This window comes from Aethalodelphis obliquidens, unplaced genomic scaffold, assembly GCF_003676395.1.
Source record: "Aethalodelphis obliquidens isolate GAN/ISIS:26980383/991018 unplaced genomic scaffold, ASM367639v1 scaffold69, whole genome shotgun sequence".
Taxonomy (NCBI): domain Eukaryota; kingdom Metazoa; phylum Chordata; class Mammalia; order Artiodactyla; family Delphinidae; genus Aethalodelphis; species Aethalodelphis obliquidens.
In genome coordinates this window covers 3,469,807-3,495,792 of record NW_020838013.1, presented here as the reverse complement: position 1 = coordinate 3,495,792, position 25,986 = coordinate 3,469,807, and the positions used below count along the sequence as shown (strand labels likewise).

Here is a 25,986-nt window from a genome sequence, read left to right as displayed (position 1 = left end):
GCTCATTGTTCTGCAGTCTCAGGGCAGAGCTTTAGGCAGAGCTGACCTAGGCCAGCATAATTTCGTCAGGGCTCTCATTTATTTCTTGGATTGTCTCTGCTCCTCTTGGTTCAGCAATCTCTTTCTCCCTATAGGTTTTTTCTTCAGGAAGCTCCAGTTTGCACTTGGTCCTGACAGACAAAGAGTTACTTCTTCAGGATCCATGAACTTCAGGGAAGACCAACTGGTCTTGCTCTGGTCACTTGCCCTCTCCTGGCAACCACTCTGGCCACGGCTGAGTAGGGGGAATAAGGGGAGGCGAGATGAACCTCCCTGATCCATATGACACGCGTTTCCCAGGGAATAGAGAGGTTCTTTTACCCAGAAAGGGGGCAAGGGGTGAGAGCAGATAAAACAACAAACATTTGTGGCTTTTGTTTTGGGGAGGGTTTTTTTTTGGCCATACTGTGCAGCTTGTGAGATATTAGTTCCCCAACCAGGGATTGAACCCCAGGGCAGTGAGAGCACCCCGGAGTCCTAACCACTGGACTGCCAGGGAATTCCCAAAACAACAAACGTTGTCCTGAATTCTGTGTATTTTGTTTTCTTTGACTAGCTTTGCAAGATACCTGTCTACTTTATTAGCCTTTTCCTTCTGTTTCTTTGGGGTTATGTGCTCATTCTGACTTTTTGGGTTGTATGCTTAGTTAATTAATTTCAGACTTGTTTTCGAGTACATTTAGGGCTAAGAATCTTCTTTTAAGTACTCCTTTGTTTCCTGCTTTTTTTTTTGGCCGAGCCGCATCGCTTGTGGGAATCTCATTTCTCCGACGAGGGATTGAACCCAGGCCACGGCAGTGAAAGCACTGAGTCCTAACCACTGGACCAGCAGGGAATTCCCTGTTTCCCATTTTATCGGGTGTACTTGTGTGATTTGGGGGGGCATTGTATCTAAGCATGGCCTTCTGTTTTTCTCCAGCCCTCAGTGATTCTGTGATCTACCTAATAACCTCTTTTTTCTTCCTAAAACCTTTTAATCTCGACTTCCTCTCTTATCAGCCATTCAACTCCTGGGGGTCATACCTAGGAATTCTGATGGAGGTAGAGTCCTTGTATTCTGTATACTGTTCCCCTTTGTCATTCTCCAAAGTTGAATTCCACCTCTATTCTCCCAACTTAGTAGGGAGTCCAACCATATATGAATAGATGTCCCCGAATGAGCTGGCTTTTAGGAGCCCTCCTTCCCCAATGCCAATGCCAGTCCATGTGATCTGTTGCCTAATAGTACTGACCCCTGCTGCAGTTAGGTTTAAGACTTGTAGCCCGCCAGACTCCACACGTCTATCACTTTACGACCAACCTTTACAGCCAGGTCATGTCCATCGGAGCACCCCCCATGCAGCCCAGCTCGCTTTCCTCCCTTGTCATCCAGCCACACGTACGTGTGTGCCAAGGAGCACCCATGGCACTCTGAGCTAGCCGCATGGTTTTCCTCTTGTAATATGTAAACGTGGTGAGATATCTTGACACAGTTTCTCATGTTAAGACATCCTTGCATTCCTGGAATAAAATAGCCATGATACATTTTTCAGTGTATTGCTGGATTTGGTTTTCTGATGTTTGGGAGGATTTTGGCATCCAGGTTCATAAGTGAGATGGTTTAAGCTTTTCCTTTCCTGTGTTGCCCTTGTCTGGGTGGTTTTGTTTTGTTTTGTCAAGGTTATGCCAACCTCGTAAAGTGAATTGGAGAATGTTCTCTCTCATTATTAGTGTAAGATTGGGATTTTACACTTCTAAAATTTTTGGTAAAACCGCCTGTGCCTGGCATTTTCGCGGTAGGTTTTTTTGTTTGTTTTGTTTTGTTTTTGTTTTTGTTTTTGTTTTTGTTTTGCGGTGCGCGGGCCTCTCACTGTTGCGGCCTCTCCCGTTGCGGAGCACAGGCTCCGGACGTGCAGGCTCAGTGGCCATGGCTCACGGGCCCAGCCACTCCGCAGCATGTGGGATCTTCCCGGACCGGGGCACGAACCTGTGTCCCCTGCATCGGCAGGCGGACTCTCAACCACTGCGCCACCAGGGAAGCCCTCGCGGTAGGTTTTTAACTCTAGATTTTTATTGAGTGTAGGATTGCTCGGGTTTCTGTTCTTGAGTCAGTGATATTTTCAAGAAAAAATGTTTTCTTATTTTATCTGTGGCACAAAGTTATTTGTAGAATTGCCTTTTGTTCATAATCTTGACTGTATCCAAAGTTATATCCCCTTTTTTATATCTAATACTATTTTTTTGTGTTTTTTCTTTTTTAATCTTGTCGATCTTGGCAGAAGTTCATTTATTACTCTCTTCAGGGCACTGGCTTTTTTTTTTTTTTTTTTGCGGTATGCGGGCCTCTCACTGTTGTGGCCTCTCCCGTTGCGGAGCACAGGCTCTGGACGCGCAGGCTCAGTGCATGGCTCACGGGCCTAGCCGCTCTGCGGCATGTGGGATCTTCCCGGACCGGGGCACGAACCCGTGTCCCCTGCATTGGCAAGCGGACTCTCAACCACTGCACCACCGGGGAAGCCCAGGGCACTGGCTTTTTTGTTATCATTCCTCATTGTTAGTTTTTTTTCTATTTCATTAATTTCTGCTCTTACCATATTTCTCCTTATACTGCCTTCGGGTTTATTCTGTGGTTCTTTTTCTAACCCTTTTGGTTTGGTCCTTAACTCATTGATTTTCAGCTCTACCTCCTCCCTCCCCACAAAACTAGTTAGGGAATTTTCAAATCTGAAGAAAAAGTAAAATAATTATAAAATAAGTACCTGTGTACCCTTCAACAGGGTCACTAATTTATAACATTTTGTCATGTTCTACTTCTCTATACATACAAAACACATAGGTTTTGCATTTAGTTGTTACATCTCTTTAGCCTCTTAATTTAGAAGAGACTTCTTAACATTTTTTTGGTTTATTTTTCATAAAATAGACTTTTTAACAAGTTCAGGCCAGTTTTCTTATAACAAATGTCCTGGGTTTGGATTTGTGTGATTATTTTTGTATGCTTAGATTTGAGTTAAACAATTTTAGCAAAAACCTAGAGCTGATGTGCTTTGACCACATCACCAGGTACAGAGATGATGTTCATCTATTGCAGATCACAAGGCACGTGATACAGGATGTCCAACTATTGGTGATGCTAATTTTGATCACCTGGTTAAAGGGATGGCTTCTAGGTCATTTTCTTATGAAGGTATTATTTTCCCTTTGTAATTAGGTAATCTGTGGGACAGTCTTACCTTTTAAGGCTAAAATTTCCCTTAATGCAGCTCTATAAGTATTTGTATTTGGTTTTGTTTTTTTTGTGTGTTGAAATTTTTTTGTGTATGAATTTTTCATAGCCATTAACAACTCCCCATTTGCCCTTCCTCCAGTCTCTGACAACCACAATTCTATTGTACCTTCTGTTTCTTTGTTTTGTTTTTTTTTTTCTTTTCTTTTGGCTGTACCACGTGGCTTCAGGATCTTAGTTCCCTGACCAGGGATTGAACCCAGGCCCTTGGCAGTGAGAGCATGAAGTCCTAACCGCTGGCCCGCCAGGGAATTCCCTACTTTCTGTTTCTATGAGTTTGACTAGATACCTCAGATAAGTGGGCTCATTCAATAGTTGCCTTTTTGTGACTGCCTTATTTATTTCACTTTGTATAATGTTCTCAAGGTTTATCCATGTCATAGCATATGCCATAATTTCCTTCCTCTTTAAGACTGAATAATATTCCATTGTTTGTATGTGCCACTTTTTTTTTATCCAAGAGTCGGTGGACTCTTGGATTCTTTCCACCTTTTACCTGTTGTGACTAATGCTCTTATGAACATGGATGTACAGATATCTCTGAAACCTTGCTTTCAGTTCTTTTGGATATATACCCAGAAGTGGAATTGCTGGATCACAGGGCTATTTTTAATTTTTTAAGGACCCACCGCCATACTGGTTTCCATGGTGGCTGCACAAGTTTGCATTCCCCACCATCAGTGCACAGGGGTTCAGGTTCCTTCACTTCCTTGCCAATGCATTATTTTTTATTTGTTTGTTTGCTAGTAGCCATCCTGACAGGTGTGAAATATCTAGTATTTTAATTATACTTTAGTTTTGAGTGTTTTTAAATTTCCATCATGATGCCTTTTTTGATCCATAAATTTTTAAATTTTTTTTAAATAAATTTATTTATTTATTCTTGGTTGCATTGGGTCTTTGTTGCTGTGCATGGGCTTTCTCCAATTGTGGCGAGCGGAGGCTGCCCTTCATTGCGGTGCACGGGCTTCTCATTGCGGTGGCTTGTCCTGTTGCGGAGCACGGGCTCTAGGCCCGCGGGCTTCAGTAGTTGTGGCTTGTGGGCTCTAGAGCGCAGGCTCAGTAGTTGTGGCGCACGGGCTTTAAGTTGCTCCGCGGCATGTGGGATCTTCCCGGACCAGGGCTCGAACCTGTGGCCACTGCATTGGCAGGTGGATTCTTAACCACTGTGCCACCAGGGGAGTCCCCGCACCTTTACTTCTGTCTTCCATATCTCTTAGCTTTTCTTTTACATTTTAAAAATTCTCAGTCCTTCTTTGAAGATTTTCTCAATCTGGTCTTCCAATTGACTGATTCCTAAACTGTGTCCCTTCTATTGTGTATCCTGTCTATTGTGTTCTTTATTTCAGCTCAAGATGAGTTCTCTAGCAGGTTTAAACTACAAGTGACTGTACTGGAATTTTCCTTTATAGAGAACTCTGGGATCCAGTGTCTAATACACTTTAGCAATAGCCCCCTGGGGGAGTGAGTAGACCAGGCTTCAAGGCCACTGAAATTTGGCCAGCACGCACGTGTCTATCATGTCCTGAGAGGATACGCGTGAAATTCTGGAGTGTGCACTGCTCAGCAGCAGGAAGAAGTTCACAAATGCAAAAGCCCTGGGGCCAATAAGTACTGGAGGAATATAATTTCCAAAGCTGAGACGAATTCCATGGGGCTGAGTGTCAGGGCCCCTGCACACTGGTCTCGTCTGGTGACCCAGTTTAAAGGCTTTAAATGTGGAATATGCTGCCTCCAATGTACAAAGAAGCCAAATTGGTGTAGGGCCTCTTTGTAGTTTGAGGAAAAGGACAGCAATTTGTCCTTAGTAGTTGCCCAGATAGCCCCTTAGGAAATTCCTTGGGTTGCGGGACCCTGGATTTTGTCTTCATTCAAGGCCCAACCAACTCTGCTTACCTGTGTCTGAGGAGCACGTAAAGCAGCATGGGCAGTTTCCTCAGTAGGAACCACTCTCAGAATATCATCAATGTGAGGGAAAGTCGGGACGCCAACAGTGGCTCATGTGCTCACGTGTGATGCATTGATGACATACTTGGGGGAATCCAGAATCCCTACGGAATGTGTCAAGGCCCATTGCGCACCTTGCCTGGCGACATAGAGGAATAAACCGTTGTTAGCAGTGCCCAAGGCTGTCTCCCAGGTGGCAGCAATTTCTTCAGTTATTGTTACGATAGAATCTGGTGATGCTAAAATATCCACTTCATTAGGTAACCTTTGCTCGTTCACAGTGAGGTGCCAAGCACCCGAAACCCTTGTTTCTAGCCAGTGCAGCTTGTTGAGCATGGAGACAGCGCTGTGTATCACTCCGTTGTCATGAATTTCTGTATGAGAAGGGTACTCTTTTTCTTCCTGGGGTTCGAACTGCATGACCTTGGCCAAAGTGAGAGGGGTGTAATCAGTTCCTGGCTCCACATTCAGTCAACGTTCATAGAAGCTGCCAGCAGGGTCACAATAAGCATGTCCACCAGTAAGTCAGCACTTGCCCTGGGTTGCAGGAGCCCAACGGGTCCACTCGGATGATACAATCCAGTAACACAGTAGCAGTCTCAGTCCAAGCATAGGGTGCGAGGGCCCCAAGAGCAATTGCGACTGGTTAGCCACTGGTAACAAGTTCCACAACAGAAGAGGGGAGTTCACTTACCCAGGCGTTAGTCTCCCAACCCTCAGCACACAGACTGGAGTATGTGCTCAAGAGCACTTGGAGAGTGGTGGGGAGCTGCCCTAGTCCTCTTTCAGTTCTAAAGGACCCAAATCAGGGTGCAGAGGAACTCATACAGCAGTATCTGCCCTGACTGATCTGTCTCACACAGAGCTTTGCGGGAAGGGGCCTCTGCAGGGAAATCCTCCCCTTTTTCAGTTTCCCTTTCTGTCGAAGGCTGACAAGTCAGACACATTTTGGGACCCCCTCCTGTCTCCGCCCACCCCCGCAGGGGAGCATATATTGACACAGAGGGCAATTTTGCCTTTCTTAGTGTCCCCAGAGCAGGTGTACAGAGGAGGGAAAGGGCAGGGGTCTGAGGAAGGGCAGGTAACGTGGTCTCACTGGGCAGGGCCATGTTGTCTGGCAGGTACAGGCCTGGAGTGCCAGCCTAGGGGGTTTTGATGGGAGTCACCTGAGATGGCAGGACCTGGTGCGTCAGGAGTCAGAGAGGGGGAAATGGGTGTCACAGGAAGGGCTGGGACCCACCGGAGTGAAGACCCCGAGTGAGGCTGACTACCCAGGGCATTAGGGCCTCGCAGAAATGGCCGTGGGGGAGTGACTTTGGCTCTCACCTCCGCCCTGTGAGCGAGGACAGCCATCTCCATCCTATACCAAGATGAAGACATTCAGAGCAGCAGAATATGGTAGTTTATCACTAACAGACAGAACTTCTGGAAGACAAACTTCAGAAAAAATTGAAAATGACTCCAGAGGAGAGATCTGAGAGGCAAGAAGGAACAAGGAACAAGTTCATTAATGATGATGATGTCTGACTAGGGGGTGGTTCTTAGAAAGTCAAGATAAGGTCCTGGAGGATAAAAACACCTAAGAATAGGGACTTCCTTGGCGGTCCAGTGGTTAGGACTCTGCGCTTGCACTGCAGGTGGCACCAGTTCCATCCCTGGTTGGGGACTAAGATCCCGAAAGCCATGTGGCCAAAACTAAAAAAAAACAAAAAAACAAAACCCATGTAAGGATAGAGAGGGAGCAATCATAATTAAAGGGTTCTAAAGGCCTGTATAGTTTGAAGGGAGATAGATCTATTGACCAAGTTTAGACTTTAATACACACGTTGAAACGTTAAGGGTAATCTCCAAAAGAATAGGAAGAGTGGATAACTCCCAAGCCAGTAAGAAGAAAAGGTGTTAAACACTCAATCACTCAAAAAGAAAGCAAAGGGGAAAAACAAGAGAAACAGGACAAAGTATTACTTGTATAGAACAGAAACTACTGTTTAAGCAGAAAAGGGATTTTCTAGACCATTTTAGGTGACTGTGATAGTTAATTTTGTGTGTCAACTTAACCGGGCTCAGGGATTCCCAGATGGCTGGTAAAACGTTACTTCTGGTATGTCTGTGAGGGTGTTTCTGGAAATTAGCATTTGGAGCAGTAGACTGAGTACAGAAGGCCCCCTCGCCAATGCAGGTGGGCCTCACCCATTGCGCCCTGAGAGCCTGAGGAGGACGGGGAGGGGGCGGTGAGGGCGAGTTTGCTCCGTTTGAGCTGGGACACCCGTCTCCTCCTCACTCCTCAGGCCTTCAGGCTGACTTGAGACTCACACCACCGGCTTTCCTGGGTCTCTAGCTCGGAGATGGCATATCTGGGGCTTCTCATAATCACGTGAGCCAATTCCTATAATAAACCTCCTCATACATGTGCATATCCTAACGGTTGTTTCTCTGGAGAACTCTGATACACTCACAGAATCCCAGGGGGTCAGAGAACAAATCTCGGAAGGGTGCCTGAACTGGCAGGGCCCTACCTGGGCCTCCAGGGTAAGAACTGGGGAGGCTTCATCAGGCAGCCCTGGGGAGGGGGAGGGGAGAAGGCAGGGGACACCCTGCTGCTTCCCAGTGCTGTGGGGAAACGACAGAACTGGACCATGAGCTGACAGGAGCCACAGCCTGGGTATGGCTGCTGGGGCTTGAAGGGGTTCAGTGGACCTGGGCAGGGTGTGGGCACAGCTCAGAAGGAGAAGGACCACCTGAGTGAGGAGGGGACCCATCCTGCCCATTTCACTTGCAGGCCACACCCACTTCGGATAATCGGCTTTTGGGCCGAGGTTCCCATCACCAGGACCAGAAGAAAGGGCCTTCTTGGGGGCTGGCCAGGGAATGAAGCGGCTGGGAGTGACGAAGGGGTCCTGGGCAGGCCTTTATACCTTGGTGAGGGTGCCACGTGGGCCGGTGGCAGAGAGGCAGATGTATGGGCTTCTGTAAATTAAAGCTGGGCTCTCTGAGCCCCTTTGAAGGCCTTGTGTCACGTGGAAGGGCATGGACTCCCCCCATCCCCTTCATGTCTGGTGGTGTCCTTGCTCGACGGCTGCTCACCCATCAGATCCTCACGGGCCCAGGCAGCCAGTCTGGCCCTGCTCCTTACCCTCAGGCCCAGCAGCCCTGATGCTCAGTAAACATTTGCTGAAGTAATGAAAGGATGAACGTTCTTAACTCTGCTTTACACCAGCCCTGGAAGTCTGAGATGAAACACGGACTCAGTGGTAATTCGCCCGAGGTCAGACAGCTTGTGAATAGAAAAGCAGTCCAGATGAGTTACTGCCCCAGCCAGCTTGCCCCCAGGCCCTGGCTAAGACCTCAGTGACCCTCACACCAGCCTGTGCGGAGGCATCACTGCCTGCAGTTCCTGAGGGGGAAAGTGTTGCTGGCAGGGCCCCACCTTCTCCCATGGTTCTTCCTGCGCTGGGGGCTCAGGCCTCAAAAGATTTGGTGGCCCCCAGCCCCTCCCACCTCCAGGGAGCTGAACTGACGCCTTGCTGCTTCCCAGCCCCCGGCAGGGGCAAGCACAGCCTGGGGAGGGGACTAGCTAGCATGCATTCGGGCAAGGAAGGGCAAGCACGGGGCCTGGGGACCAGAGGCCACAGGATGTCTCAGAGGAAGCAGACGGCCAAGCAGGGAGGCTTCCTGGAGAGGCCCCTGCGAGTCCCTGGAAGCCCCTCCTAGCCCCTGGTGCACTATTTACTGTCTCCTCAGTCACAGGGTCAGCGTTGGGAGGCATCCTGGGCCAAACCTGGTCAATTTGACCCTGGTCCACCGTTGCTTTAGGCCTTGGTCATTTCTGGCTCTGATGGTGGTGACAGCCTCCTAACAGGCTGCACAGCGTACGGCGTGAACTTTGACAAGAGCTCGGTCAGAGCTGGTGCTATGCCACCAGGGCCACTGGACTGCCCATCCATAACACCGGACGTGCCTCAGAGGCTTCCAGGAGAAATGGACTGAGAATCCCCAAATCCCAGATCTGGGCTAGGCATCCTACGGGGACCCTCCATGAGGAAGCAGCCCAGATGAAAATTAAATCAGAATCAGACCTCAAAACGAGGAGATGAGCGCAAGAAAGCACGAGGGGCTGGTGCTTGCTGGGTCTGCCACGCAAAAACTGTCATCAAAGGCAATGTGCTAAGCAACTGTATTTTTGTCCCTTGCTTACATTTCTCTCACCCTAAAGTTATCCACTCTTTTCTTCGTTTAATTAAAAAAAAAAAAATCCGTGAAGCGTCCGGAATGCATCCGGGTGTACGTCAGGGTGGGCGCTGGTTTGGTCGGACTCCCATGGGAGCCAGCTGTCACCATTCCCTTGATTCAGGCTCTTGCTCGCCCCTCACAGAGTTCTTCCCTGCTTAACTGGACACAGCTCCCAGGAGGTGCTCCGAGGAGCTCTCAGCCTCTCGCTCCACACACATCAAGGCGGTACAGGATCACGGAACAGCCTCGGGTAGCACCTTCGCCCTGCGCTGCCCCCAGTCCCTGCCCCTCCTGTCCTGGCCGGGGAGGGCAGTGCCACTTGTGGCTCTGGAGGCTGGGAGAGACCAGGGTGACTGAGCCTCTGAAACACCTTCCACTTCTTACCCAAAAGCTAGCCCTGCAGAGGATAAGGCACGGCCTTCAACAGACGGCCAGGACCCATGCAACCACACCGGGGAGGCCAGGGGAGGGGGCGAGAAAATGAACCAGCTGGCTTCTCTTTAGCTGGCTGGGGCCCAGGGTGGGCTGGAGAACCGCCTTAGAGGATCCAGGCTAGCTTTCGCCCTGCATCTCCGTTCAGTTATTTGTGTCGCCTATGACCAGGTCTCACCTGGCAGAGGCCATCACTCTAAGCCACCTCTGAGGGGTCTTGCTCACCTTCGCACTGCAGGTGAATGAACGAATGAGTTCATTTAATTGTCACAAGACATCCTGTGAAGCAGAGGTGTCTTGATGGTACAAATGGCAGAATTAAAGCCCAGAGAGGTTCAGTGACTTGCCTGAGGTCACAAAGGTGGTGATGGAGCCTGAGGGCAGTGTCACTGATGCTCCTCCACCTGCCCTCCTCCCGGGTCTAACCCTGGAATCTGCACCATGACCAGGGGGGGAAAAAATAAGGAGGGAACTTTATTTAATATTAAAGTCGGGAGGGGATCAGAAGGGAGGTCGGCTTCACTTGGTAATGGTGTTCCTGCGGAGAGAAGAAGGGCGTGAGGCTGCAGAGCGGCTGTGCGCCTCCCCGACCCCATACGTGCACCGCGAGGCCCTGTGCCCACCCTGCCTCCCCACTCACGCGTTCATGCTCTTGCCACTGCCGCTGAGCACGATGTACGGTGTCTTCTGGGCCTTCTGCTTCTCCTGGAGCAAAGCCACGGTGCCCAGGGGCGTGTCGCTGGAGCTCATCTTCTTCAGGAGCTGCGGGGGCAGGGTTGGTCAACACGGGTGGGAGCGGGCCTCGGCACCTCAGCTGCCCGCCATGCGTCCCGAGGCCCCCCCGCGACCCCTCGGGCACCCACCGCCTCCTCGTCCAGCTTCTTCATCCGTCGCTCCGTCTTCATCTTGCCCGAGCCCTTCCCATGGAAGCGGTGGGACAGCTGCCGGAAAGCCTGCGATGGGGGAGGGGGGCAGGACCGTGTTGGAGCCGCCCAAGCCGCACAGGATAGGGGAGGGGCAGCGCTAGGCCCAGGGTGGGGTGGGGTGGCTGGGAGGGGATGGGAGAAGGCCAGCGGCCCCAGCACCCTCTGGGGCCCCCAGCAGAGTCGGGGGGATGGACTTCGTCGGGGCACCGGGGCTGGGGCTGGAGCGAGGGGGCAGCACACCCAGGGAGCATGTGGGGAAGAGTGCTGGCGGGTGGAAGACAAAGAAAAGATGGGAGAGTCGGCTGCCCCGCGAGGGCCCCGGCCGTGAGAGTGAAGGGTCAGGCCAGCAAAGGCACCCTCCCGCCAGGCCTGCGAGGGGGACCACCGGGCCTGCCAGAGACACAGACACCACCAGCCCCCAGCCCAGACCCTGGGGTGCGGCTCTGCCTCGCGGCCCCGCCTCAGAGGCCCCGCTCACCTCCTTGGGAGTGAGTTTCCGGCCCGTCTCGTCCACGTACTCTATCTTGACGTCAGGCTTGTAGCCATCCTTCTCCTTGAAGTCCTGGGTGAAGCCTCGGTACTCCTCCCGCCGGCTGTACTTGTCATCGATGGCCCTGCCCGAGACGGATAGGGATTCAGTGTGAGCTGCTGCCCCCCCCGGCCCAGGCTCCAGGCAGTGCGGCCCCGGCTGGTGCCCCACTCACATCTTGTCCTCAATGCAGTACACGGCTGACGGCAGGGACTTGTTGGGCGCCTTCACCCGGGCCACCTTCTGCACCGTTGTTTCCAGCAGCCCTGAGGACAGGGGTTATGAGACTCCAGGCTTCCCAGCACCCGCCAACAGCACGGGGCCACTGGGAGACCCTCAGAGCTGTGCTGTGGGAGTGGACAGACATCAGGCCCATTGTGCAGATGGAGGAAACGGAGACAAGAGTCAAGTCCTTGTCAGGGGCCATTGGCCAAGTAAAAGGCAGGACTGGGATCCTAATGCCAAGGCCTCTGTGCCACAGCCTGGACTGTTTCAGCTCCCCACACTCCTCCCCAGAGGAGACACCAAGCCTCAAAGGATGCTTTGCAGGGGAATACGTGAGCACGGGCATTGAAAATGGGGTGATGCAGCACAGAAGGCCAGCTGCTACTAAGACTGCCCTGGAACCAGGGTGCAGGGGAAGGAGTGGCTCATGGCATCAGAAACGAGGAAGAGGCAGCAGAAGGGACCAGGGGAAGCCGCGCCAGCACCTGCCTCGCCTGCCCTTCCCGCCACAGCACCCAGGCCCCAGCAAGGCTGCCCCGAGCCCCTTACCTTTGTTCTGACACAGGAGCAGGGCGGCTGCCAGCCCTCTATTCACGATGGGCTCCTCGTCCAGGATGGTGGTGGAGGAAGCAGAGAACTGGGGGTGGCACAGAATGATGGGGGTTGTAAGCCACACGGGCTCTTCTGACCCTCCAACCCAACAGTCACCCCCCACTGGACTGTGGACCTCTCTATGCACCAGGCCCTGCATGACAAGACGTCTCATTTAATCCACAATAACCCCGTGAGGTTTATACACTCCATTTACGCATGAGGAGACCAAGGCTCTGAGACATGGAGGCCCCACGGCTAGGAAGGCACAGAGCTGGGCCTCCAGCCCAGCTCCTGACCCCAAGGCAGCGGGGTCTCCACTCTCGTGTCCTCCCGGCCCCAGCCCCGTTCCTCCCTGTTCTCACATCTTGCTGCTGCTTCTCCTCATCCAGGTTGACTGTGCTCCAGCCAATGTTCTCCTCCCCATCAGATTCGGAGCCGCCGTTGGCCGATCGCTCCTCATCCCGTTCAAAGTCCTAGAGGACAGATCAGGCTCAGCCCAGGCGGCCCAGCCCTCAGCCGGCCCGTCCCACCTGAGCACTGGGGCTCAGCACTGAGGACCGGCAGGGCCGACACTGCCGCCCACGCTGCGCCCCTGCCCCCGGAGCAGAGCAGGCCAGGGGAGCGTGTGGGCGCTGGGCTGCCGAGGACCCACCATGAGCTCTTCCTGCTCCTCCCGGTTGCCGGCCAGCCCGTAGGTGGGGATCTCCCCCAGCGTGCGGCAGAACTCGGATGTGGCGTTGAACACGATGGCCCCCTTCCGCTCCGGATCCTCCTCCTCCTCCCAGCCCCGCTGGCGACACTCCAGCCTCCTGACGATCTCCACCACCTGAGGGAGGGAGTGGCTGTGGGCAAACCCGCAAGTTTCTGGGGTGGGACCCAGGAACCCAAGACCCTCCGTGGTGGCAGTATGACAAGCCATTTCCACTGCTCACGGCAGACCAGACCGGTCTCTACTTCTCCCTGACCCCCGATCTGCTCTGCGCTCTGCACCGATCTCACTGGCTCGCTTCCCTCCTCCAAAGTCGTCAATGGCTCCCCACTGCCCTTTGAATTAATATCCAAAATCCCACACGGCCCTTCATGACCGGGCCTGGGCCGACCCTTCTCCAGAGCCCCTCAGCTCACTCCTGCAGCCTCACACGCACGCCTTCCTCCAGGGCCTCTCCCGCCACTCCTCTGCCACCCACTCTTCACCTGAGAAACTCCAGTTTTAGGACTCGGCGTAAACATCCCTCCCCCTGGAGCCCTGTCCCTGAGGCTGCAGGCTAGATGCTCTGTTGACCTTCCACCTGCTTCTGGCACTGAATCCACCAGCTACCCACCCTGCCTGCCCTCCCATCACAGCAGACGCCCGGCCCTGCTCCCACCTCAGGCCACCTTACCTGGCACGGCTCCAAGGGCCCTCAGAACTCTGCTCCTGACACTACCCCCCTCCTGACTACACTCACTGTCCCCTCTATTGTGTCATTCCCACAAGCACACAGGGATGACCTAGGATCTCCCCTCTTTTATTTTTGGCTGCGCGGCATGTGGGATCTTAGTTTCCCGACCAGGGATCGAACCCACGCCCCCCGCAGTGGAAGCACAGAGTCTTAACCACTGGACCGCCAGGGAAGTCGCTCTCCCCTCTTTTAAAAACTCCTCCTTGGACTTCCCTGGTGGCACGGTGATTAAGAATCCGTGCTTCCACTGCAGGGGACACGGGTTCGAACCCTGGTCTGGGAAGATCCCACATGCCGCGGGGCAACTTAAGCCCGTGCACCACAACTACTGAGCCTGCGCCCTAGAGCCCACGAGCCACAACTACTGAGCCTGTGCACCTAGAGCCCATGCTCCACAACAAGAGAAGCCCCCGCAGTGAGAAGCCTGTGCTCCACAACGAACAATAGCCCCCGCTCGCCACAACCAGAGAAAGACCGCGCGCAACAAAAACCCAACACAGCCAAAAATAAATTAAAAAAAAAAACAAATCTCCTTTCAATACCACAGCCCTCCTGCTCTGCCCCCTGACAGCAAACTCCTCCGAGAAGTTTCTAGTCTCCATGTCCACTTTTGCAACCCTTTTCATTTTATTATGTTACATTTTTAAATGAATGTCATCCTACACAAAAAAGGGTTATTTATAATACATTCATATTTTTAAAAATAACAACCACCAAACAAAAACCCATGTCCCCATCACCTGGCTGAGAAACATTATTAACCTCAAGTGTCTCTTCCCCACATATCTGTGGCCATGATTCACTGGCTTTCCTTTATAGTTTACCACATAAAGACCTATCCACGAACAGTCTGTTATTTTGTTGTGCATTTTTCAAACATTATGCAATCTGAATCGTACTGTATGATTCTACTATGACTTGTTTATATATATACATAAGTATATATGTATTTTAAGGTTAATCTTGACACGAGCGGCTATATATAGTTCATTAGCTTTTAACTACAGAATCATATTCCGTGACACGATCATACCTCAATTTAGTTATCTAGTGCACTAAGGATGTTTTTCTTCTGTTACCACGAGTAACGCAGCTGAAGCAATCTGATGCAAGCATTTCTCTAGGGCACACGTGAGAGTGCGGACCGGTGAGCTGCACGGAACACACTCACTTTCATTCTGCAAGGTTCGTCATTGTCTTCCCACTGATCAGACTCGTTTACACGTCCATGAAAAGTGTGGCTAAGAATTCTGGCTGCTCCACATCCTCACTGACATTTGATGTTGTCAGACTGACATTTTTGCCAAATGATGCACATGTGACACAGTCTGTCATTGTTTCAGCTCACCTTTCCTTGATCACTACTGAGGTTGGGCCTCGCGGGGGATTCTAGTGGTCATTTATCCTTCTAATTCTCTGAATGCCATTCTGCATATGGACAAATATCTTCTCCCTCTGGCCTGTCTTTTTACATTCTTTATGATGTCGTTTTTCTTCTTTCCTGGCCACGTATCGAGGCATGTGGGATTTTAGTTCCCCGACCAGGGATGGAACCCATGCCCCCTGCAGTGGAAGCGCGGAGTCTTAACAACTGGACGCCAGGGAATTCTCCTTCATAATGTATTTTAAATAAAACAAAATTTTAAAATTAAAATTAAGGGGCCTCCCTGGTGGCACAGTGGTTAAGAATCCACCTGCCAATGCAGGGAACTTGGGTTCGAGCCCTGATCCGGGAAGATCCCACATGCCACGGAGCAACTAAGCCCATGTGCCACAACTACTGAGCCTGCACTCTAGAGCCCAAGAGCCACAACTACTGAGCCCACGTGCCACAACTACTGAAGCCCGTGCACCTAGAGCCCGTGCTCCGCAACAAGAGTAGCCACTGCAATGAGAAGCCCACGCACCACAACCAAGAGTAGCCACTGCTCGCCACAACTAGAAAAAGCCCACGTGCACCAACAAAGACCCAATGCAGCCAAAAATAAGTAAATTTTTTAAAAAAATTAAAAATTTTTATTTCTAAGTAAAATGTCTGTTTTCTTCTTCATGGGTTATGCTTTATATCTATATTGTAAGAAATCTTTCTCTTGAAATAATCCAATCACATAAAAACAAATACTCTATGATTCTACTTATAGGAGGTCCCTAGAGGAGTCAAGGTCATAGAGACAGACAGTGGAATGGTGATTGCCAGAAGCTGGGGGGAAGGGAGAATGGGGAGTTAGGGTTTAATGGGGACAGAGTTTCAGCTTCACAAGGTGAAGAGAGTTATGGGGATGGATGGCGGTGACGGCTGCACACAAGGTGAATATACTTAATACCACAGACCATACACCTAAAAATGGGTAAGATGGTAAATATTATGTGTATTTTAACACAATAAAAAAAAGAATCTCTACCACGAAGTCATGAACGTAATTTTTTTACCTTGGCCTCAAATATTAAGTTTTTACTTTTAAGTTCTTAATCTAAGTGCATTTGCATAAGGTGTGAAGTACAAACCAATTTCACATTTTTCCAAATAGGTAACTGACTGTCCCACCACCACTTATTGAGCTGAGCACCTTTCACACTGGGACATCACGTGTCCTGGCTCAGTAGTCTGTTTCTGGGTCCCTGTATTCAATCTCAGCCCTATTAGTCCACACTTATGCCAATATCCTGCTGTTTCAATTTCAACTTTCTAAAAAGACTTGATATCTGTTACAGCAAATCCCACCACGTTATTATTCCAAAGCGTCTTGGCTATTTTGGTCCCTTTGATCTTCTGTGTAAATTTTAGAATCAACTTGCCAGCTTCCACAAAAATCTCTATTGGGATTTCTGTTGGAACAGCATTTAATCTATAGGTTAATTGGAGGAGATAGACATCTTTACAATGTTAGTGGTATCCATTAACATGGTTGTTATGGACTGAAATGTGTCCCCCCCAAAATTTGTATGTTGAAGCCCTCATCTCCAGTGTGGCTGTGTTTGGAGACAAGGCCTTTAAGAAGATAAAAAAGGTCAAATGAGGTCATAAGGGTAGGCCCTAATCCAATGGGCTAGTGTCCTTACAAGAAGGAAAGATGTCAGGGAGTAACACACAAAGGCCATGTGAGGACACAGTGAGAAGATGGCCATCTCAAGGCAAGGAGAGAGGCCTGAAGAGAAAGCAAACCTGCCAACACCTTGATCTTGGACTTCCAGCCTCCAGAAGTGTTAGAATAAATTGCTGTTGTTTAAGCCACCCGGCCTGTAGTATTCTGTTATGGTAGCCCTTGGTAACTAAAACAACACGTCTTGTTTAATGCTTTTCGAAAATGGACTACAATTTTCCCCATATAGATCTTACGAATCATTCATTCCTTTTTATTTTGTTGCTATGCTGATTACTCCTTTCCCACATTGCCTTCTCTTGCTTATCCACATTACTTCACCATCTATATCGCTTTCATAAATGGTGTCCTTTTTAAAATTACATTTTCTACCTATTGCTGGTGTACAGAAACACAATCAACGTTCATCTATTAATCTTGTGTCCAGCAACCTTGTTAAAGCCTGCATGATCTAGTCCCCATTTCCCACCACCCCACAGAGCTGACCTGATGGGAGCATCAGTGGCCTCCGTGCTGCCCGATCCCAAGGTCAGTTCCCATCCTCCTGATACCCAAACTCTCCGGAGCATGCGCCACAGCTGCTCACATGCTTCCACTCCAGACCTTTCTTCACATGGCTTCCAGGACGGCACCCTCTCCTCTTTACCCTCCTCGCTTGGAGCCCTACGTTCTCTTCCTTATTTATACTCACTCTCCTGGTGATTCCATCCAGTCCTCTGGTTTTAAATCCCAGCTACACAGACTTCCATGCTTGTATCTCTCATCTCAGCCTCTCCCCTGAAGTTCAAAGTCATATATCCAACTGCCTATTCAATACAATCACCTCCAATAAGGAGGCACCTCAAAGTTAACTAAACCAAAAGGAAACACTTGCTTTTCTTCCCCACACCTGTTCCTCCCCTAGTCTCCCCCATCTCAGTAAATGGCCCAGCCAGTAGAAAACCCAATAGTGATTAATCCCACCGGGCCACGTAACCTTTACAATCCTTTCAGCCGTAGACTCTGGGACACTCGCACATAATTTTTAAATATTAACGCTACTCCGCATTAACTATGAAAGAGAAAAACTTCCCTCAACTCGCGCCCCCTTCAGCTATTGCCCCATTTTCCCATCCTCTATTAGAGTGGGGTTGGGCAAACTGGGGCCCACTGCCTGTCCTCGTAAAGCAAGCTGTATTGGCATGCAGCCATGCCCACTGGCTACACTGGCAGAGCAGCTGAGCAGCTGAGCAGCTGCTGCCAAGATCTAAGCCTCAGACGTTTACTCTCTGGCCCTTTAACAAAAAGCCCTCACGCTCCTGCGCTGAGGAATCATCCCCAGCTGCTGCCCTCACCTCCTTGAGTCCCATCTCTCCTCAATCCTCCAGAAGCTACTGTCTCTGCCAGGGCACTGTCTCCACTGGTGCCAAATCTGACCTGCCCCTCAGCAGTGTTAGATGACGCCACCCTCCCTCTCCTCGAAACCCCTCCTCGGCTTCAGGGAGGCCTCACTCTTGTGGCTCCCCTCCTACGCTACCCCACACAGTAGGCACCCCAGGTTCGCTGCTGCAGCCTCTGTCTCCAGCCCCACTTTCTCCCTCGGTGGGAGGTGCAGGGTTACAAGTGTGGGCTCTGGAGTCAAGCTGTGCAAATTCCAGCTCGGCCACTTACCAGTCACGTAACCTTGGGCAACTTGCCTAACGCCTCTGTGCCTCAGTTTTCCTCAACTGTAAAATGGAGAAAACAGAACCTTCCTCATAGGGTGTTGCTGTGAGAATTAAATGAAGCAGCACATAAAGCACTTAAGCAGTGCCCGGCACGTGCCAGTGCCCCGTGAGGGTCAGCGATGACCACGGCCTCAAGGCCCCGCTGACCTCTCCACCTCAGCTCACACCACCAGCCCTTCACTCTGCTCCAGCCTACCTGGTCCTCCAACATTCTAAAGTTGTCTATCCAAAGGACATCTGCTGTCCCCAGGGCCTGAACGTCTGTCTACGCGACCTCCACACTGAATCTGCGCAAGATCGGCTCCTTTGTGTCATTTCAGTCTCAATTCAAATATCTCCCCTTGAAAGGTCTTTCCTGAACACCCGAACCAAGAGACCAACCCTCCGGTGACTCCTGTCTGGTCTGCTCAGCTCTAGTCACTATCAGAAATTACCATTTGCTCGTGTTCACAAGCTCACCGCCAATTCTGCCTCCATGAAAGGCATAGGCCTTTGGCTGTCCTGTTCTCCAATGACTCCCCAGCCCTGGGACAATGCCTCACACACAGTAAGGCATGCAATACACACTCCAGAAGGAAAGAAAGGAGGGAAAGATCCAACCACTAAAGCATCCCCTAGTGGAAACGCTGCAGAAACCTAGAAATCTACCAATATCTACCAGTAACACCATATGAAACAAAAGAGAAGTTGTAAATTGAAATGCGGGTGCTGCCTACGATGGCGCGGGAGCACGTGCTCCTCAGGACAGGCCACTACAGACACACCTGTCACCGAAGGGCCCAGCGCCCACCCACGCCTCAGGAGCCCCCCTACCTTCTCACCGCTGTCCCGCAGCTGTTGTAGCTGCCGCAGGCGGCGCCCCTTCTCCAGCTGCTTCTGCAGCTCCAGCTCTGCCTCATCCTCCTCCAGCACCTCAGGTGACCCAGACCACGGTGCTCTGCCCTCCTCTGGTGGAAACACGGGAGACGCCGGCTCAGATCACTTCCAGGGGCCCTGGGCTCCTGTCCCTGCTTTTCCACCCCTGCCCCCAACTCCCCCTCTGCCCTCCCACCCCCCGAAACGGGCTGGCTGCGCCCTTACCCTCGTCGCTGATGTCCATGTTCTCCACGCGGGGGTCATCTGACTGCAGGGGCTGAGACACAGGCTCCTTCTCCCCCTCCTCCTGGGCCTCCTCATCTGCCTGAGGCACTCGGCGCCGACCGCGGCCCCGCAATCTGTGTGGAGAGGCCTCTGCGTGAGCCCTGGCCCCGGGGCTGGCTGAGCGCCAACACCGACCCCTGGCCCCACACCCACCTGGAACCGAAGTCCTCATCTTGAGTCTGGTCCCCAAGGGGCAGCAGGTCATCAGCCTGTATTACCACCTCCTTCTCCTTCTTGCGGATCTTCTTCACTCGCCGCTTGGTCTTTTTAAAGGTCACCTGAAGGGGAGAGAGAAAAGAGAAACGTGAAGGCCAGGGTGGTGGTGGGGGGAAGGCAGGCAGCACAAGCCCACGAGAGCGAATGCTGCCTTAGCGTTACTCTGCGCTGGCTGTGGTCCTACGTAGTTCACGTACGTGGGCAAGACATGAGGTGTGGGCGATTATTCTCCCGCCTGTGAGATGAGGAAAACCGAGGCACAGAGAGATTATGTATCTCGTCCAAAGTCAGCTAGCTCCTAAGCAGGAGAGCCGGGATTGTGAATCCCAGGAGTCTGGCTGCAGAGTCTTGCTCATAACCACAGAGCCAAGCAACCTACTGAGCCAGTAGTCTACCTGCGAATTCACACAGCCATCCCAAAGGCGACAGCCACGCGCAGCTGTAGAATGACCACTTACCAGATCACCACCCATCCTTGTATCATCCCCCAAGAGCTGGCTCCCGCCATCCCTATTTCAGATGGGGCGCCTGGTACTTACGTCACTCACCCCAGGCACAGGCTGGCTAAGCGGCAGGGTCTGAACACCAGTTCAGGGCCACCTGGCTCACGGTCCTTGTTCTGTCTACACCAACTGCCTGCCCACAGCTCCTCCTCGGGGCTGCCAGTGACTGCGCATCCCCAGGGACCAAGCACCACATGATCACCTGATCCCCCTCCTTAGCTCATTCTGGCAGCCTGTGACCTCCGAGGGGAGGGAGGGTCACCACCCTAGTCACAAGTGCGGGTGGAGGCTTCAGGGCTCACCATCTCCTCGGGCGTGAGGTACTCGGAGGCGAGCCGGGGCCCGGCTGCGCTCAAGGACTGAGCCTGCAGCCGCAGCTTGGCCCGGATCTCTTCCAGCTCCCGTTCCCGGAGGCCATCGGCCACGCCGCCCTGCTCCAGACGGAAGGACTGCAGCCGCTCGCCCTCGAGCTCCTCATCGTACTTGGACAGGACAGAGCGGGGTTTTTGCTGCAAGACAAGAAGTACAGGTTAGGACCCAACCCAGCTCCTGAAAAGCCACCACCGTCTCCGCCCAGAGCCCACACTGCCGGCCTGCCTGTGCCAAGTCATCCACACTCTCATCCTCTGCGTACGGCAGGTAGTCAGGCTTCTTCTTGCGCAGCTCCACGTTCTTCTCTGCCCGCTCCTTATCCACCAGGTTCACGTTCACCAGCACATCCTCCTCCTCCTGCAGCACTCCTGGAGCCAGGGCGGAAGCAGTGGCCGGTCACGCTTGCCCTCAACTCAGCAGTGCCTGTGGCCCCAGCCAGAGCACCCCAGTTCAACCCACCTTTGTCCTTGAGGGTGAGGATGACAGTCTCCCCCTCTTGGAAGGCGTCAATGGCATGCTCCACAGTGAGGCCCTGCAGGTCCCGGGCACTGTACAGGACCTAGAAGGGAGGCAGAAGGTCCAGCCGGGTCAGGAGCCCGACCCACCAAGCCCTGGGATCCCAGCACCAAGGACAGCACCCCCCGCCCCCACCCCCCAGCTGCTGCAGCTTCACCTGCCGCCTCTGCCCGAACTCCTCCTCCACCAGGGTGCTGACACCAAACTCTTGGTCCATCTCCTCCAGCAGCTTGGCCTATGGGACAGGGAGGGGGTGACGTCTGACCTCAGGCTGTTCAGGATCAGCAGAAGGTGCGGGGCCTTACTAAATGTGAGTGCAAAGAGCACAGGACTTGGAGGCACGCTGCTGAAAACCCAGCGCAGGCACTACTGACCACTCCTACAGCCCCGAGCCCAGCCTCACCTCCCTAGGGTCCATGTTCTGCCTCACCAGCCGGTCAGGCCACCAGAGGCACTGAACGACACCCCAGCTCCCAGCACCTCACCCTCCTCTCTGCCAAGTCCTTCTCCTTCTGAAGCTGCCGGGTCCTCTCGATCCAGGCTGCAGTGTCATCCAGCCAGGGGTCATCCTCCCCCAGGGCCTTTATCTTCCTGAGGAGGGAAGACAGTGATGCTCCGGGAGCCAGCTCCTGCTCCCCCACCCCAACTCCAGAGCTGCTTGGCGCCTCCTCGGGCCCTCCCCCTGCCTGCCCGGCTGGGACCCTCACCCCAGCTTTTGGTTCAGGAGGCGCTTTTCTTTGGCAGCCGCCAGCTTCTCTCGTAGCTCTTCTCGCTGTCGCAAGGCCATGGGATTGATGACATCGGCGGTCACGGGCTCCTCCTTGGTGCCCGCCTCTGGAAGGGAGGCCCAGGCGTGAGGCTATGCCTGCCCAAGGCTGGTGGGGAGAGGAGGGAGCCACTCACGCTGCCCCCGTCCAGCTCAGGGGGCCAGAGGGGCCAGGAGTGGGGGAAGAATCCGTGCCTCCCTACTCCCACGCGACCCCACCCTCCCATGTCTCCCCATGGCACAATGGGACCCTCCATGCCTTCCAGAGTCCCTCTGATCATACTTCAAAAACAAAACAAAATGAAAAAACTAGCACCTGCACAGCCCAGATCCGTTTGCAGGAACTGTGCACATCTCTCAGCCCATCTAATGCTACCTCACAGCCAGACTGAGGATGCAACGCCAACTGCTCAAACTACAAGCAGCAGCTGAGTCCCAGATCCGCCACACAACAGCAAGGAGGGCCCCGCGCCCACTGCCGGCACACACACAGGACCGCTGAATGGTGCTGAACCTGTGCCCACTTTCTTCAAAGACCCCTTCAGATGGCCTCTCTCCTTGGTCCCAAATGCCCTCCCTTCCCCCACCCTCAGCCCCACACTCACCCTTCTTGACGGCATTGACCTCCAAGGGTTTCAGCCCCAACTTTGCCCGGAGTTTACTGAAGGCAAGAGATACAAGTGTTAGGAACTGTCAAAGAAAGAGCACCGAATGCATTTCTGGACAGACGGGGTGAAAACATGAGGGGACTGAGTGGTCCTAAGGGTCCCAAACCTAGGGCCTGACCCAGCATTGGGAAGAGCACTGGCCTCCCAATCAGGCGGAAGGCCTGGTCTGCCTCTAACCAGTGAAATGCCATCCTTCCTCTTGGCTCTTAATTGCCCACTTCTGTAACTCAAATGGTTGGCTAAGATGATTTACGTGGCAACTTCCAACTTCAATCAGAACGTGTTACTGTGCGAAAGCCACCCGAAACAGCTGCCCCTGAAACTGCTTGTAAGAAAACACAGAAACATAAAAGAGACGGTACTTACTTGGTCTCCTCGATGCTGAGTGACGAGGCATCACCTGAGCTTGCTTTGGAGCTGGCAGCTGGAACAAGAAGCAGCAAGGCTCAGGAGCTGAACACAGGGCCTGCAGCCACAGCCTTGGCTCCAGCTGCAGGGCCAAAGACGAGAGGCCCTCACCAGCACCTGGGCCTGCTTCCTCCTCCCCAGGAGCTCCTTCTACCTGAGTCCCAGGCTCTGAGAATGCCACCTCTCCACACACCTTCCTTTCTTGATCCAAAAGGTCCAGCTCTCTACATCCTTCACTTTGCCGCCTCTTCACTTTTGTACATTCTGTATTTTCAACCTGCACTGCCCTCTCTGGCCTCACCCTGATTAACAAAATCCTATCCGAATGCAACAATGAAATGCCACTTCCTTCGTGGAGTCCTGTTCGATTATTGATCAGCATGAACTGCTCTCCCCTGCACTGCATAGTACGGTCAGTCATTTCTGGGTCTGTTTCTCCTCACAGGGCAGGAACCACCTTGGCAACATAACTGTGTCCTCTATGCAATTCGTGCAATCAAGAAACACACTCATCGGTGCCTGTTCCACGATGATACCGGGTCCCAGAGATCAAGGGGCATTTCGGACCTCCTCCACCCACCTCACAAACAGCAAATAACTTCACCGAACACCAGAGACAACAGCCAGACCCCATCAGGCGGAGCTGCCCCAACTAGCTGCCACCACGTGCTCATCCTTCCGGCAGGCCCACCTCACAACCTACCTCTTTCCCTCTTTCCCTTTTATCCCACCTGGACCCTGCATCCCAACCCTTCTAGGCTCTCTCCAAGGTCACCAGCCTCCTTAATTCGAAATCCCATGGATTCTTTTCAGCTCTGGTTTTCGCCTGATCTCCTGCGGTGTGTGACATTGTTGATCACTCCCACAGATCCCATGACACAAGATTCTACGGTTTTCCTGCTTTGGAGGATAGCCTACCTCCTTTTTCTAGTCTCCTGCTCTGCCTACTACTAAAACATTGGCATCTCTCAGGTTCTACTCCCAACCCTGGCTTCTCACTCCTCAGTCTCTCAAGGGACTTCATTTGCCACCTGAACTCTCATGATTCCCAAATTGCTCTATCTGGCCCCAAAGCTGGGTTGCTCCATGCACATCAAATGCAACACTCTGCAAAAGCGAATTCGTTGTCTCCCTCCAAAAATCTGCGTCTCTTCCAAACTCCTCAAGTTCAGTCGACAGCACTCCCACCCACCTAATCGCTCAAGCCCAAATTCAAGGAGCATCCTCAATTCCTTCTTCTCCTTCCCGTCCTCTTCCAAGTGCTAAGCTCTGTCACATCGTCCTCCGAAACACCTTTCCAATCTCCCCTCCATCCCACTGCTGCTGCCTTGGTGCAGGCCACCATCAGCCTTCACCTCGCCTCCAATCTTCACTGCCCTTGACCCAGTTCTCAACACAATGATCTTTGCAAAATATGAATATAATCAGCGCACTCCTCAGCTCAAACTCGTGGCTCCCTACGACTCTCAAGACAAAGTTCAAATTTCTTAACAGGGCCTATCTCACAGCCTCGTGTCTCTGCTGTGAACTCTACACAACTTGCGCAATATCAGGTTTCTTCTTGCCTCTGCACGTGCTGGCACCACTTCATTCACTCACTCAACACACTTAGGGAGGGCCTGAGATATGCCAATTGAGGAAAACAGAAAATTTCTACCCTCACGAAGTTTAACAGAGAAAAACAACCTTTAATTCCAAATAACCACAGGAAGACCCGTTACGGTACTGACGAAGAGAGTGTGGCGATGCCTCGGCCTGGTGTGCTCGGCCTCCAAACCCAGAGCCCACCACCCCCAGACACCCCCCCCATCGCCCCGCCCCCTGCACAGGCCCCGCCCCTCACCGGCCTCGTAGCCGTCCTCCCGCTTCTCCCGCTTCACCCGCCGCTCGGAGGGCTCTGTCTGGTTGCGCTCCCGCCCGTGCGCGCCGCTGCGGGCCTCAGCTTCGGCCCCGCGTCGCCCGCCCCCGCGTTCGCTCCCACGCTCTCGGCTTCGCTTCCGTCGTTCGCCGCCGCTGCTGCCGCCGCCGCTGCTCCGGTGCTTGTGTTTTTTGTGTTCCCGGTGCCGAGGCGGCTGTTCGGTGGCGCCCCCGGTGCCGGCCGCTGCCGTGGTCCCGGCCGCCTCCTTCTCCCCACGGTGCTTCTTTGACGATCCCATGGTGGTGTGTGCACCCCGAGCCCGGCTACCGCCGAGCCCCGACAACGCAAAATGGGAACACTTCCGGGTCGCCAGACAGCCGGTGTCGTAATGCCGGAAACCAAGAGCGGCTGCTTCCGTCGCTTGCCTCGGAGCCGGCCCCAAAGGTTCATGGGAAAGCCGGGATCGGAGCCCGACTGCGCAGTCGCGGCCGCCTCGGGCCGTGGTGCAGTCTTTGAGCAAGTCGCCCGATTGCGCATGCGCGCCTCAAGGTGCTGTGCGACCGGGACTGGGTAAGACGGCATCCCAGAACTTTAAGGACCTAGGGGCCATCTAAGTCAGCACCGCCGACGCAGAAAAGCCCCTCTCAGGCTTCTCTCCGCTTGCACACCCTCGGTCACGGGACAGTCACTGTCTCACGGACTTTTCCGTGGGCAGCGCCCACCGCTCCAGTAGGCGTCCTCCTAGTGAACTCCCTGGGGTCGTGGCTCCATCAGGTGTTCAACGACGAGCGTGTTCTCCTGAGACCCCCCCCAGCTCCACATTCCAGCCTCCTCCCAATCCCTACAACTAGTACTGTCTGCAAACGCTGCCTTCCCCCGTTCCTTGGATCGGATTTTTTAACCTGCGCCCTGTGACTGCTACGGAGGTCGAGATGAACTTCTGGGTGTCTGAGTCCCCTGAAATTGAATGTAAAATTTGGCATGTCCGTGTGTTTGAGGGGTTTTTTTCCCCCTTGAGGAGAGGGGCTCTAACCTGAAGTTGCTTAAATGTGAAAGCTCAGACCACACAATCCCTCCTGACACCCCCGCCTCACAGTTGCTCG

The 25,986-nt window shown here is 52.8% G+C and overlaps 1 protein-coding gene across 1 annotated transcript; it reads right to left on the bottom strand.

Moving 5' to 3' along the window:
- Positions 1-9,406: 9,406 nt before the first annotated feature.
- Positions 9,407-25,229, bottom strand: SART1 (spliceosome associated factor 1, recruiter of U4/U6.U5 tri-snRNP). The gene is made up of 20 exons (XM_027090798.1): positions 24,869-25,229; positions 22,984-23,041; positions 22,555-22,610; positions 21,891-22,017; positions 21,669-21,774; positions 21,341-21,418; positions 21,127-21,226; positions 20,893-21,035; positions 20,598-20,804; positions 19,730-19,854; positions 19,517-19,650; positions 19,250-19,383; positions 12,840-13,013; positions 12,550-12,660; positions 12,143-12,230; positions 11,544-11,634; positions 11,318-11,453; positions 10,777-10,866; positions 10,554-10,675; positions 9,407-10,451 (listed from the first exon to the last, which is right to left on the bottom strand). Exons 1-20 carry the CDS (start codon positions 25,179-25,181, stop codon positions 10,433-10,435), a joined length of 2,412 nt encoding a protein of 803 aa, XP_026946599.1. The 5' UTR covers positions 25,182-25,229; the 3' UTR covers positions 9,407-10,432.
- Between the last annotated feature and the right edge of the window lie 757 nt (positions 25,230-25,986).

Coding starts and splice junctions, on each gene's coding strand:
- SART1 (XM_027090798.1), bottom strand. CDS start 25,181: ATGGGATCGTCAAAGAAGCACCGTGGGGAGAAGGAGGCGGCCGGGACC. Junction 23,042..24,868: donor GGAGGACGGCTACGAGGCCG/GTGAGGGGCGGG, acceptor TTCTTGTTCCAG/CTGCCAGCTCCAAAGCAAGC. Junction 20,805..20,892: donor GTGTGGATGACTTGGCACAG/GCAGGCCGGCAG, acceptor CTTGTCTTGCAG/CAAAAACCCCGCTCTGTCCT.